Source organism: Pituophis catenifer, unplaced genomic scaffold (assembly GCF_029215685.1).
Source record: "Pituophis catenifer annectens isolate HBS135680 unplaced genomic scaffold, rPitCat1.0.hap2 SCAF_2, whole genome shotgun sequence".
NCBI classification, from domain to species: Eukaryota; Metazoa; Chordata; class Lepidosauria; order Squamata; family Colubridae; genus Pituophis; species Pituophis catenifer.
In genome coordinates, this window is record NW_027256882.1 from 159,459,323 (window position 1) to 159,475,159 (window position 15,837).

A 15,837-nucleotide genomic window follows, 5' to 3' on the forward strand; every position below is an offset into this window, starting at 1 on the left:
ATGCACACAAGACCCCCCCTGTGCATGCACATGCATCTCCTGCATGCGCCCCATCCCTGCGACAGACACTTGAAAATCAGCTGGCCGGCGGGAGGCGCGCACGGATGCACGGTGAATGCCTCTTTTGTAGACACAGCTTTTTTAAAAGAATTAAATAGTGTAAGAACAGGAACTATCCACAGCCATCTAAATAAATGTTTAAATTTCTCTTGAGTCCACTGAAAAAGTTGGGTTTTTATTTCAGCGAAGAGCTTAAAATCGTAGAAATATCTTTTTTAAAAAGCTTCAGTCTAAATTACAAAATTATGAAAATGGATGATTAAATATTTTTTTAACTCAATGGGGCTGTAGAGGGGAGACAACATTCCAGAGTTTGCAACAAACATAATTTTAAATGGCATGGACATTTAAAGCATAAACTCAAATGTAATAATCAAGGTGACAAATAATAGTAATAGACTTAGATTTAGACTTAGAAAACTTTATTGTCACTTTGAATGTACCCTAATCAGCATACATTAAAATGAAATTTCATTGCATACATCTCTCAAAGGGTCTCCACCTCTAATATACATAAATAAATAAATAAATAAATAAATAAATAAATAAATAAATAAATAAACATATACATTATTATGCATAGCAGTAGACAATCAGTGTGAAATTAGCACTAATTACTGTTGGGTAGATGGAGAAGGTAAAAAATAAAATCCCAAAGGCGTCAATGGCAAACCACCACTTCTGTAACACTGCCAAGAAAACTGCATAGCTGCAGGACATCAGTACTATTAGCTATCCCCAAACACTCCCATCATCACTGCCACATTTTACCTGGTAGGGAGTGGAACCTCCGTCATGCCTGGAAGAAGAACAGCTGGCGATAAGCGTAAGAAAGCAACAATAGGTTGTTTCATGAAATCTGCTTCTCCAATTAAAACATTTGCAGCTTCTGCTCCAATAGGAATCTTCTTCATAAAATGAAGGTCTGTCTAATTACAAAGAAAAAAGCTTAATTTTTAAGGCAGAACTGATATTATGATGCATTTAATAAATACAGATATTATGATGCATTTAATAAATACAGATATTATGATGCATTTAATAAATACAGATATTATGATGCATTTAATAAATACAGGTAATGGAATACAGGTAATTTAATAAATACGGGTAATACACTCTTTCAGCAACCGTTCAAAGTTATAACAGCACTGAACAAGAAGATTTATGACCAGTCCTTGAAGTTGTGGCTGTCACGGCATCTCTATTATAATTTGAGTGCTTGACAATCAGCGTGCATTTACAACAGAAGTAGCATCCTGGGGTCATGCAACCACCATTTGCAATGTCCACAGCTGACATCCAACAAGCAAAGTCAATGAGGAAGTCAGCAAGGAATTCGCGAGTCGAAGTCACATGACACCATGGTTACTGACTCATGGTGATTTGCTTAACACCTGCAGCTGGAACCAATGTAAGTCAGCATGGACATTTCACTTAACAATGTTGTACTTAGTGCCAGTCCCAGTTGTGGTCAGGGACTACCTGTATAAATTCCAGAGAACCTCCTCCTTTTGGGTTTTTCAGTTTTTAAAAATAGACATTATACAGAGATGTTCATATTCAGATGAGATGCTGATATACCACGGCTGCTACTTATGACAGCAATATTGACCTATGGTAAAACTCAAAGGAACCCAACTCTTTTCCCATTGACAGTGACATTATTCACAAAGTCAGTTTGGCTGAAGATGCCAATTCAGAATAAAAGCAATGCCAATTGCTTTCATTTGACTTTGATGGAGTCAAATCTGACTGGCTGTAAGATGCTCTTACAATTAGTGATAAACAATTACATTAACTCACTTTGCACACGTCTGTTGGGGTAGTATCATGAGTCAATCCATTTCTAACATCTAGTGTGTTAGAAGGAGGCTGAAGAGACAGTGAAGGCATTCCTAAATAGAAACAGAGAGGAAAAATCTCGATAATTTTTTGTATTAATTATTACATTGTACATCATACATTGAACATATAATTTTGAAAAAAAATATATTTTACAAACCCTTATCAATAATAAACACATGTAGATTGCTTGATTTCACTTATAATGTTCATCTGCTCATGGATTATTTTACTTATGTGAATGGCACATACAAAAAGAAAACAATTTTCATGAACTCATACTTCGGTGTAACAAATTTTTAACGTGGTCAGCTCATAACAATTTTCACTGCAAGTAAATGACACAGTTCTTTTAAAACAGCAACTTGAACAAAATGACAAGCGTTTCCTTGCTCCCTCCAATTTATTTTTTTATTATTGAACTAAACAAATGGAGGATGTGATAAGGTCACATTCTAAAGAAGTGATTATACCTTATGAAAATAAAAACTTCATCCCCAAAACCAAAATTTAGTTTTAGAAAGCAAGCAAAAAACATTGTATGAATTTGCTGACTATATTCTTCCATAATAGTAGCAATGAAAGTGGTAGATCGACTCCCTATAATGAAATCCTAGTTGCTTCTATCTATGGACTGTTAGAAAAGACTTCCATTACTTGGGAAATTTTTCCTGGAAAACAAAGTATCTAATGCTGTCATTATCAACAGCATTCAAAAATTGGAATTAGAAAATGCCACTGCTGAACTTTGGGAAAATGTAAACACTGGTTGTGTGCTGAACATAGTTGAGAGATCGGACACTCCATCTCTAGCTTGTTTCATTGTTACATGACCTTATCCCCTTGCAGCTATTATAATTTTGAAAAGCCCCCAACAGTGCCCACAGAGATTTTAGAAAAACCAACATTTGGAAAGAATCATTGGACTCTGAGTGGATGAGTCCAGGGGAGGAGATGAGAATGTTATCTTGGAGGAGTTTGATCCTGTGGCTCCCGAGGATGTGGACAGGGTTCTGGGTATGATTAGTGCCGCCAAGTGTTTATTGGACCCGTGTCCCTCCTGGTTGGTACTGGCCTCCCAGGAGGTTACACGAGGCTGGCTCCAGGGGATTATAAGTGCTTCTTTGAGTGAGGGTGCCTTTCCCGCTGCCTTGAAAGAGGCGGTGGTGAGGTCCCTCCTCAAGAAGCCTTCCCTGGACCCGGCTGAATTAGCTAACTACCGTCCGGTCTCCAGCCTTCGTTTTGTGGCGAAGGTTGTTGAGAGTGTGGTGGCATGACAGCTTCCGCAGCACCTGGATGAAGCTATCTGGACCTGTACCAGTCGGGCTTCAGGCTGGGGTACAGCACAGAAACGGCATTGGTCTTGTTGGTGGATGATCTCTGGAGGGCTCAGGACAGGGGTTGCTCCTCTGTCCTGGTCCTATTAGATCTCTCAGCGGCTTTTGATATCATCGACCATGGTATCATGCTGCAGCGGTTGAGGGGGTTAGGAACAGGGGGCACCGTTCTGCGGTGGTTCTCCTCCTTCCTCTCTGACCGTTCACAGTTTGTGTTGGCAAGGGGGCAGAGGTCAACCTCGAGGCATCTCGCATGGGGAGTGCTGCAAGGGTCGGTCCTCTCGCCCCTTCTGTTCAACATTTATGTGAAGCCACTGGGTGAGATCATCCGTGGTTTTGGGGTGAGAGTCCATCAGTACGCTGATGACACTCAGCTGTACATCTCCACCCCAGACCACCCCAACGATGCCCTTGATGTGATGTCTCACTGCCTGGAGGCCGTGCGGGTCTGGATGGGGAGAAATAGGCTCAGACTCAACCCTTCCAAGACCGAGTGGCTGTGGCTTCTGGTGTCCCGATATAGTCAGCTGGTGCCATCGCTGACTATTGGGGGTGAATCTCTACCCCCCACAGAGAGGGCTCGCAATCTGGGTGTCCTCCTGGATGCACGGCTGTCTTTAGAAGAGCATATGACGGCCGTGGCCAGGGGGGCTTTTTATCAGGTTCGCCTGATTCGCCAGTTGCAGCCCTTTCTGGACCGGGACGCCTTGTACACGGTCACTCATGCCCTTGTCACCTCCCGGCTGGACTATTGTAATGCTCTCTACATGGGGCTCCCCTTGAAGAGCACTCGGAGGCTCCAACTGGTCCAGAATGCGGCCGCGCGGGTGGTTATGGGCACAACTCGTTGTGCCCACATGACACCCCTCCTGCGTGAGCTGCACTGGCTCCCAGTGGTCTTCTGGGTGCGATTCAAGGTACTGGTCACCACCTTTAAAGCGCTCCATGGCATAGGACCCGGGTACCTTTGAGACCGACTTCTGTCACCAATAGCCTCCCACCGGCCAGTTCGCTCCCACAGAGAGGGTCTCCTCACGGTGCCATTGGCCAAGTTATGTCGGCTGGCGACACCCAGGAGGGCCTTCTCTGTGGGAGCCCCTGCCCTGTGGAATGAACTGCCCCCGGAAATGCTTAAGATCTCCAACCTCCGTGTATTTCGCTGTGCCCTCAAGACCCTGCTGTTCCACCAGGCCGGGCTAGCAATGTAATGATTTTAAATTGGGTGTTTTAAATTTGGAGTTTTAAATTTGAGCCGAAATTATTTAATTATTTTAATTATTTTTAAATTGATGTCTGTGATCGACAAAATGTCTGTCTTTGTGTTTTTAATAGGCTGTACACCGCCCTGAGTCCTTCGGGAGAAGGGCAGTATAGAAATAAAATTATTATTATTATTATTATTATTATTATTATTATTGTTGTTGTTGTTGTTGTTGTTGTTGTTGTTGTTGTTGTTGTTAAGACCTTCCCTTCTCAATACCAGAAGTGGGTAAATGGGTGGACATGATATCCAGAGATGAAAAAGGATTAAAATCACAAGACAATCTTGAGCATATACCTATGATTTTAACGAAAAATATCAGAAGCTGATTAGAAGTCCTGAACTTCACTGATAGGGAACCAAATGAACTGTAGAATGAAATAAATATTGTTAAGTGTGAATATGAAAACAGACTGTCAAGGATCAAGAAACAAAAGAAAGCAAACTGGATATCAGAAAAAATGGTAGAAATTACCAAGAAGAAAAGACAAGTCAAAGCTAAGAAAGACAAAGATCTTAGGAAGTAACATAACAAAGAATTTCAGAGAGCTAGTAAAAGAAACTAGAAATAGAATTACAACATCTGTAAGGAAAATGAATATGGAAACAGATAGAGGAAAAACAAGGAAAATCTTCCAAGAGATCTCCAAACTCAGCAAGTGGTTCCTAACTCACATTGGTCTGTTAAAGAGCACCATGGGCAAATAGTAAAGAAGATGAAATATAAGTGCAAGAATATACTAAAATTCTGTACAGTAGATATGTCAACATCCAAGATACTTGAGATATTATCCTACTTACAAGCCCTCTTAGTATTAGAAGAACTTAGTCAGAAACCACAGGAATTGATGGAATATCTACGGAAACAGGGCAAGCAATAGAAAGAAGAATCTGTAGAGACTATATCCAAACTCTACCAGCAAATCTGGAGAATGACACAATGTCCAAGAAATTAGAAAAGGTCAATCTTTATAGCAATACTACAGAAAGGAGACTTAACAGAATGTAATCTTTGATTTAGAATAAAATAGAACAGAGTTTTGCATCCAGTTTTGGTCACCACATTATAAAAAAATATGTTGAGACTCTAGAAAAAATGCAAAGAGGAACCAGGATGATTAGGGTACTGGAAACTAAAACATACGAAGAACGGTTACAGGAACTGGGCATGGCCAGTCTAGTGAAGAGACGGACCAGGGGAGACATGATAGCAGTGTTCCAATATTTGAGGGGTTGCCACAGACAGGAAGGAGTCAAGCTATTTTCCAAGGCACCTGAAGGCCAGACAAGGAATAATCGATGGAAACTGACCAAGGAGAGATTCAACCTAAAAATAAGGAGAAATTTTCTGACAGTGAGAACAATCAACCAATGGAACAGCTTGCCTTCGGAAGTTGTGGGAACTTCATCACTGGAGGCTTTCAAGAAGAGATTGGACTGCCATCTGTCAGAAATAGTGTAGGGTCTCCTGCTTGGGCGGGGGGTTGGAGTAGATGACCTACAAGGTCCCTTCCAACTCTGTTAATCTGTAAACAGAACTGGAAGGGACCTTGGAGGTCTTCTAGTCCAGCCCCCTGCTCAAGCAGGAGAACTTATACAGTCTCAGCCAATGACTGTCCAGTCACTTCTTAAAAACCTCCAGTGATGGAGCACCCTTGATTTTTGAAAGCAAGCTGTTCCACTGGTTAATTGTCCTTACTGTTAGGAAATTTCTCCTGAATTCCAGGTTGCTTCTCTCTTTGTTCACAAAAATTCACAAAAGTTAACACAACAATTAGAATCACACATGGAAAGGGAGCTGCCAAATGCTTAAGTTAACTTCAGGAAAAGTTGTAGAACAAAAGATATTATTACTTATGCACGGTGGATTATTGAGAAAGCCAGAGATTATGAAAAAGAAACCACCATGCGCTTCCCTGATTATAGAAAATATTTTATTTATGTCAACAATTTCAAGTTGTGGAATGTTCTTGGAAAATGGAAATCCCAGTACATTTGTCTTTCCTTGTATGAAATTTATACACAGGGCAGGATGTCACAATCCAGGCAGGGCATAGTAAAACAGAATGGCTCCAAGTCAGTAAAAGAGTAAGATAAGAATAAGGTTGCATACTGTCCCTTCATTTACTCAATCTATATGTTCATTTTCTCTCTCTGGATGGTGACACCCTGCTCTGTGTATAAGTGTGAGGACAGACTAATGTTGTGGGATTTCCAAGCAAGAACAAAGCTGGATTGAAAGAAAATAAGTATGATTTTAAAATTGGAGGCCGAAACATCAGAAACTTGCACTATGCCTTTGGCAGCATTTTTTATAGTTGAACACATAAATGATATGCCATCTCTGGTAATTAAAGTCAAGGAATATAATGAAAAAGGTCCATGCTGGGACAGTTGATCTTGGGGGAGAATCTATCTATATGATTGCTAACGGTCAACACCAAATTAACTTAACATAATAAATCAATACCACTGACTACTAGAGGCTTTTGGAAATTTACAATTAAAATGCTTATATAAAAAATGATTAACACACTTAGTATGTCAAAAAAACATTGGAAAATGGACTTTTACCTGGGCTAGCATAATTATTCTTATAATCCTACACTTCGGGGAGATTGTTTGACTAAAACCTAGTAAAATACAAGTTGGATCATATATATGTACCTGATGCTCAAACCAGACAATCAGACAACGTCTGTGCTCACCCATGATAAACCATAAATTTATTTAGGCTAAATAGTTACGGTAAAGGCCAACAAATTATACTATACCTTAATATAATGTGTGAACTAGGCCATCAATTCAATATGATTAACTTATTTGGAGATAGCCTATTACACAAACAGAGTAGCTTTGGTTGGTTTCAGTAGAGATTATCATTCACTTTATTAGGTGAATGCAGCCAGTTTGCCTTCCAAATTGCTGAAGCAGTATAGCAAAGAGAAAGGACAAGCTGCATGCAATTAGTCATGTCCATGCATCAAGTCCATATTCAGAGTCACTCTGAATGGAGATAAATTTAAACTGCATATAAATTTAATAAATAAATAAAAATAGATTGAGTAAATTTTGTCAGATGGAGCAAGCATTTGCCAAAATAATATTTGTTCTTCATATTCCTCTGCTAGTTTGAAGTACGTACAATCCAGAAAACAAGCAGAGGCACTGACGAATTAGGAAGGGATACTCCGTTCACTAGACGCGTACACAAACATTTGTGGTTTGGATTCGGGTGTTGTGCGACTGAACTAGTGGTCGTTGTAAATCGTAAATTGTTATCTATTCCCAATGATTTCTCAACATTTGGTTTATAATTCCTAATGTAATGAGGAAATTGGACCAGAATAGCAGATTACATAGATACCTGTTTTATCTATTGAGTGAGGATCAGACTTTCTCTGGCTACTTTCTCCAAAAGAACGGACCATTGGAAGGATGTTCCTCTTCTTTTCATGCTGATGATGGTGCTTTTTCAAGAGGGTTTCCCAGATTTTTTTACGTGTGGCTTCATCACAGGATTTCTGGCTATCCAGGATCATTTCTGAAAGAGAAAACCACCTAATTATACAAATACAATGCACGTTACACTGCAATCAGTGATCCTGAATTAAAATGATATTAATTTGATATTAATAATTATGGTTGGAAAGTTCAGCGGTATAGTTTTTTCTAACGGGAGGAAAGGAAAACTTAATTATATATATATATTCCTATTATAACAGCAATATTTATAATCCTTTGCACACCTGCTATTAGCTGCATTTTTAAAACTAGTCCATTAACACAACACATCAGACTGGATCATTAATACAGAACAAATGAGTGTAATTCAAAATTTGTCTTCAAATGAGACAAATATAAGTAGTCCTCTACTACAACCTCAATGGAGCCCCAAATTTCCATTCCATTGACAGTTGTTGTGCCTCATTTTATGACCTTTTTTTGCCAGAAGTGTTAAGTGAATTACTGCAATTTGTAAGTGAATCACACAGTTGTTAAGTGAATCTGATTTCCCCCATTGACTTTGCATGTCAGAAACCAGCTGGGAAGATTATATATGGTAATCATATGATCCCAGGATGCTGCAGCTCAGTGGTGGGTTGCTACCAGTACGTCCTGGATCGGGCGAACTGGCAGCACCGGTGGCAAGAGGCTCCGCCCACCTGCCCAATCGCGTATGAGCGAACTGATAGCAAACTAAATTGAAACCCACTACTGCTGTAGCTGTTCTAAACATATGCCAGTTGCCAAGTGCCTGAATTTTGATCACCTGACCATGGGGATGCTGCAATGGTCGTAAGTGTGAAAACTGATCATAAGTCACTTTTTTCAATGTTATTGTAACTTCAAATGGTCACAACAAATGATTGTAAATTCAAGGATTACCTGTACTATATTTTGGCAGAATCAGATCAGACTTCATCTAAGCCAAGTCTCAGTCTTCATAGGAAGACATGGAGATTCAATTTAGCTATGATACTAGTTAAAGCAGTGGTGAAATGTAAAATTTGTTACTATCGGTTCTGTGGGCGTGGCTTGGTGGGGGGGGTAATGTGACTGGGTGGGCGTGGCCAACTCTTTTTTTTTACCTGTAAAGCGGTATATAAGTGCTATTGCTATTATGAAATGTTTCCTAATATTTTTTTTTATAAATGCCAAAATAAAACAGCTAAGAAAAGTGTTCATATATGGAACTCCTTACTTCCCAAAATGGTTTCTAAAAAGTATAATATAAAGACTTTTACACAAGTGTATTTGCAATATCAGTTCATTTCTTGTATCCTTCAAGTTTTGTAGTATCATATTCAAGAACAAGAATGTATTTCTTCTTTCAAGCATACTGGCATTTATTTCAATGTGAGAAGGGTTCAGTCATCAGATAATGCAATCTTATTGACTTTTGATTTAGAAGTTCATGCTTGTTCTTCTCTTAAATTAGATCTGGGATTGGGTAGACAGAGCAGCAGCATGCTTGATAAAGGATACTAAAAATATGCATTCTATTTCTTTCTGAGGAAAAAAAAATATAACATAGAAACAATACAATCATCCCAAAGCAACAATCTGAGGAAAATTCTTAACTGCCATATTTAATTCTGAGAATAGCTATCCAGGATGCTCCATTCCATGAGTAATGGTGATAGGAGGGAGATTCATAAAAAGGGCCAAAACTGTTCTGGCTTCCACATTTTTTTTATCCAACATTTTAAAAATAGTTAAAGGAAAAAAACAGCAGGCACAATAAACACTCTTTTCCCAACCATTTGTGCTACTTTGGCATCCTATCATCCCACCCACCCATCCAACGTACATTTAGAGAATATTAATCCAATGGGGATTAATATTCTCTAAATGTAATAATAATAATAACTTTTATTTGCGGTCACAGACCAAAATACAGATATAATGGCAAAAGGACGTGGGGAAAGTAACATCATAAACAGTTGGCTACCAGAAGCCTTGGCTGAGAGGGTCTAAATGTAATGAATCACTGAACTGGGCAAACCAGCTTGATTTTTAAATTAAACAAAACCTTCCCTTAAACTGTGGTCCTGCAGATTGTTGGAAATATAACTCCATAAATTCCTAGTCATCATGTGCAAGGCTCGATAGTCCCAATGTCATATCCCTAAAACATCTGGAGGGCACCAAATTAAGGAAGACTGCCATATTATTCTGCCTTGAAACAGATTTCCAGAATTTGAGTAAATTTCTGTCTAATCCAAGTTTGCATCTGGGCAGGTTATATCCGGGAAGGATGTTCTCTATACACAGGTGAAGAAGGCCTAGAGAACAGATTCCTTGACTTTTATTCTCATAAATTGTTAAAAATAGCACCTGCAACGTCTTCAGTGCAGTTTACAGATTTATCCAGAAGGATACTCCCATTGATGATACAGCTCCTCAGTTCAAAGAGACTGTGCAGTGAGAGAGTAGCCACGTATGGCTTACTCCATCGTTCTCCTCCATCTTCCACATCTTCCTCAAATTTCAGCCATCTGCAAATGAGGCAACCAACACAACCCAAATCAAATACTACAGCAAAAGGTTTCAGGATCAATACACAATATTTATTTTTCCAGATGGCTTGGAAGGCCCAGCTGAGAAATAAAGAAGCCGAGCAAGCTTTTATGCATTAATATTATTGAACTGTAATGTGGAGTCAGTGGACATATCCCTCAAAAACTGCCAGGCCCTGTCCCACATCAATGAAGGCAATGCAAAACACCAGTCTCTATCATTACTTTTATTTACAAAAGGGTATACAGGTCCCACGGAAATCACAAATGAATACAAACGTACAAGCAGTCCTCGACTTATGACCCCAATTGAGCCCAACATTTCTGTTGCTAAGTGAGACAGCTGTTACATGAGTTTTGCCTTATGTTATGACTTTTCTTGCTACAGTTGTTAAGTGGATCATTGCAGTTGTTAAGTTAGTAACACAGTTGTTAAGTGAACCTGGCTTCCCTATTGACTTTGCTGGTCAGAAAGACACAAAAGTTGATCACACGGCCCTGGGACACTGCAACTGTCGTAAATATGAGTCAGTTGCCAAGCGTTTGAATTTTGACTATGGGGATGCTGCAACGGCCATAAGTGTGGAAATAAGGTCATAAGTCACTATCTTCAGTGCTGTTGTAACTTTGAACGGTCACCGAACTGTTGTAAGTCAAGGACTACCTGTAAAAAAATGACATCCTATCTGTCAATGACGGATAGAAATTCAAAACAAGACATCGTGCAGCAAGCTGTGTTTACTACCTGGTATAAACTATTCTGATTTGTAGTACCCACGAGCTACCCTGTGCTCATTCCAGGGGTAGGTTCTAAATTTTTTTACTACCGGTTCTGTGAGTGTGGCTTATTTTGTGGGCGTGGCTTGGGGGTAATGTGACTGGGTGGGCGTGGCCAACCTTTTTTTTTTTTAACTTTTAAAAGCATTTTTTCTACAACCTTAAGAGGTTGCAGAAAAAAATGCTTTTAGAAGCCTCTGACGATCAGGCAACTCAGCTGGGATCTCCAGAGGCTTTTAAAGGCATTTTTTTTTCTACAACCTCTTCGGCCGAAGAGGTTGCAGAAAAAAATACTTTTAAAAGCCTCTGACGATCCCAGCTGAGCCGCGCGATCATCAGAGGCTTTTTAAAAAAAAAACTTTTAAAAACATTTTTTCAGCCGAAGAGGTAGAAAAATGCTTTTAAAAGTTTTTTTAAAAAAACCGTCTGATGAGGTGGGCAGGGTAAGCGAGCGGTGACTGGGCCGGGGACCGGTTCGGGGGCGTGGCCAGCCAATGTTATTACCGGTTCTCTGAACTACTACAAATTTTTACTACCGGTTCTTGTGAACCGGTGTGAACCGGGAGCAACCCACCACTGGCTCATTCACAGGGACAAAAGCCACATATATACCCCAAGGAGATAGACATATTTTAAAAAGAGTTGGTACAGAACAGGAATTAAACAGACTTGTTTTTTTAAGATGGAAGATTAACTTAGAAATATATTTGATAAATAATCCAACTGAGTTCAGTTTTGGATTTCATATATAGCAGATAGGCAAACCTGACTGCATGGAGAAACACTTGCTGTAGCTTTTCTGATGCTGGAGATATATGCATAATGAACCCCTGCTTGACTACATGAATATTCCCTAGACTGATTATACAATGTAATTCCAAAACATCACAAAGAAAATTTTCTAGTGCTGTTATTTAAGGCCTTATTATTTTAAAAAAAGCCAGATAATACAGGTAGTTCTCAATTTATAGCAGTTAGTTTAGTGACTGTTCAAAGTTACAATGGCACTGAAAAATGTGACTTATGACCTTTTTCAGAGTTGCGACCTTTGCAGTATCATGTGATCAAAATCCAGGTGCTTGGCAACTGGTTCATATTTATGACCATTGCTGTGTCCCAAGGTCATGTCATCACCTTTTGCGACCTTCTGATAAGCAAAGTGAATGGGGAAGCCAGATTCACTTAACAACCGGATTACTAATTTACCCACTGCACTGATTCACTTAACAACTATGGCAAGAAAGGTCGTAAAATGGGGCAAAACTCACTTAACAAATGTCTCACGTAGCCACAGAAATTTTGCTCGTAAGTCAAGCACTACCTGCATTGGGGATCTTTCAGATACAAAACATATCCTTTACCATGATTAAAGAATCTACCTTACTGCCCCAAGGTGTCATCTTTACCCAAATGTATATGTTTTCACACTGCAACATGTCTCTCTTTGAAGAGTGCTAGAAAAATAATAGCAACTAAGAAAGGTTTTCCCCAGATCCCTTTTTGCATATATTTGAACTACTGAGACAACAGACTATGGAATAGGAATGGAATGAGTTTTTTTCAACAGTTTGATTCTTTAAGAACTTTAATGAGCCATGGTGGCACAGTAGTTAGAATGAAGTACTGCAGGCTAATTCTGCTGACTGCCAGCTGCCTGTAGTTCAATTCTCACCAGATCAAAGTTGACTCAACCTTCCATCTTTCCGAGGTGGGTAAAATGGGGACCCAGATTGTTGGGGGCAATATGCTGCCTCTGTAAACCGCTTAGAAAGGGCTGTAAAGCACTCTGAAGCGGTATATAAGTCTAAGTGCTATTGCTATTGCTATTTTTCATAGAATGTTGCCTGACTTAAATTTACCCTGGCAATAACCTCAATAGATTTCTTGCTTTGCCCTCAATCTCAGCATATAAATATGCTAAATTTACAAGAAGGCACTACTGTTTCATTTCAATTCCTATTATTTTTAAATAAATAATAGTAATTTCCCTTTTTACAACCCTGTAATCCTTTAATTCAGGGTAGAGTTGGAGTGTGACTGGATGGAGCTGAGCATTTACTGGCCGGATACCCTTTCTGACAACACATGGAGTTTGGAGCAGATATTTTTTTTGTGCATCCTACTGTAGGAGAGAAACTTTTGCTTGCTACCTAGGACTCAGCTTTCAACCTTCTGATTTAAATAATAATAATGACAAAGTTTAAAATTTGGCTTACTGTGCTACCAGTCATAGTAACAACAGCAGCTATAGAAGTAATAAATAGGCAATGTTGTGTAGTAGCAAGCATTAGTATTCCATCTGCCAGAAGATGGCATCATTTTACAACCAACCCAGCCAATAATAAATGTATTATTGTAAGGTTTCTATCAGCTTCCAAATGTTATTTTCTATTTACTTACTCATATATTTTGAATTATGTTTGGTCGTGCATTAAATGTACTCCTGAAACAAGTTTGGAATTACTTTAAAACCATATCTGAACTCTGTTCAAAGTGGTATTTGGCACAGTAATTATCAGTGAGATAGCCAACAAAATGCACGACTCCAGAAATTGACTTTAATTGAATCCAAAGATAATGATGTAAGCTTTAAATGTTTCCCATAGTTGTAAGGTGAGCTACTGAATGCACAGAAGTCTCCTGATTTGACATGGTATTGTCTCATGCTGACACAAAACCAGTTGTACACTTCAAAATAACCCACAAAACTTTTGAACAGACTACCAAATTCAGAGATTTGCAGGTAAAATTATGGAATCAAGAACAGATTTTGCACAGGAGCAGCTGCTGCTTCTAGACCAGAAATCCTGGCCTGACAAATTCTGTCCAAATAAAATTGGAACAAACATACTGAAGACTATTGTACCAGTTCCCTCCATATTTAAAAGGTGATTATTATTTTTTTTGTCCCTCATTAACAATCAACATGCAGGAAAAAATAATTCCCTGGTTCTTTTGCTTTCTTTCTGGATTATAAAACTAAACCAACTGTACAGAAAGGTGGAATCCAACCTTGTTGTATGTATACATTTATATATTTATTTTTACCTTGCTGTTTCTTTCCACTCTGATTCTTCACCTTTTTTCACACAGATTTCATCCATTTCTGTGAATAAGTCATGGGGAACATGCTCCTCATCCTCTTCCATACCAAGGATAAAGTGAACTCGCTGAGATGGGGTATCTAACAAAGTGGAACATTGTATTAATAATGATGAAGACAATAGTAATGTATTCTTTGTGGATATGGAAACGCCCAGGGACAGCAGAATCAAGGAAAAAGAATTGGAAAGCATACAGGCAATTCTCAACTTATAACCATTCGTTTAGTGACTGTTCAAAATTATAACAGCACGGAAAAAAATTACGTATGGCCGATCAATCAGAATAGAGCTGGAAGGGACCTTAGAGGTCTTCTAGTCCAACCCCCTGCTCACGCAGGAGACTATATACCATTTCAGATAGATGGCTGTCCAGTCTCTTCTTAAAAACCTCCAGTGATGAAGCACCTACAACTTCTGAAGGCAAGTTGTTCCACTGGTTGGTTGTCCTCACTGTTAGGGAGTTTCTCCTTAATTCCAGGTTGCTTCTCTCCTTGATTAGTTTCCATCCATTGTTTCTTGTCTTGCCTTCTGGTGCTTTGGAAAATAAGTTGACCTCCTCTTCCTTGTGGCAATCCCTCAAATACTGGAATATTGCTGTCATGTCACTCTAGTCCTTCTTTTCTCTAGACTGGCCATACCCAATTCCTGCAGTTGTTCTTCAGATTTCACACTTATGACCGTTGCAGCATCCCCACAGTCATGTGATCAAGATTTGGGCACTTGTCAACTGGCATGTATTTATGATGTGTCCCAAGGTCATGTGATCACCATTTGTAACCTTCCCAGCTGGCTTGACAAGCCAAGTCAGTGGAGGAAGCCAGATTTACTTTACAGCTGTATGATTCACTTAACAACAGCCATTATTCACTTAATATGATTGTGGCAAAAAAGGTCGTAAAATGGAGCACAACTCAATAACTGCCTTGCTTAGCAACAGAAATGTTGGGCTCCATTGTGGTCATAAGTTGAGCACTACCTGTATACAGAGAGATATCAAACAGATAAAAGGGGTAAATTACAGAAAAGATCTTGCAAGGTCATCAGTTCTCAAAAATATCAGTCAAAGATGCGATTCTTTTAGTTTGTTGCTTCTGATGTTCTATTCTTTGGTGAATGAAAGTCATTATTAATAATTTTGCTATTAGTGGAGAAGTAAATAGAATCTGCAAAATAAGAAGCTCATTAAAAAAAAGTTACCACAAAAGTAAAGTCACCTTTAAATGAAATTTAACTTCATGGACCCACTCATATAGATTTTTTGGTAACTACATAGTAGTAGGTTAATATTTCCTTCTTCTGGAATTTATTTATAATTCCCTCTGTAGTTTACAGCCTTCTGTTTCCTGGATGTTTCTAATCAAACGAATTCTACTTAGTTCTGAGCCTAGAAAAGATCAGTCAATAATTAACCTATGAGCAAAGATGCCCAC

The 15,837-nt window shown here is 39.0% G+C and overlaps 1 protein-coding gene across 1 annotated transcript in view; it reads right to left on the reverse strand.

The window, feature by feature from the left end:
- The window catches only part of SLC4A8 (solute carrier family 4 member 8), a 90,102-nt gene that overhangs the window by 40,803 nt on the left and 33,462 nt on the right, over window positions 1-15,837 (reverse strand). Inside the window, exons 4-8 of the mRNA XM_070934915.1 lie at window positions 14,352-14,487; window positions 10,345-10,505; window positions 7,871-8,047; window positions 1,867-1,958; window positions 832-989 (exon numbers count right to left, since the gene is read on the reverse strand). Of these exons, the coding sequence (XP_070791016.1) occupies window positions 832-989; window positions 1,867-1,958; window positions 7,871-8,047; window positions 10,345-10,505; window positions 14,352-14,487 (724 nt within the window). The remainder of the gene's footprint in view (window positions 1-831; window positions 990-1,866; window positions 1,959-7,870; window positions 8,048-10,344; window positions 10,506-14,351; window positions 14,488-15,837) is intronic.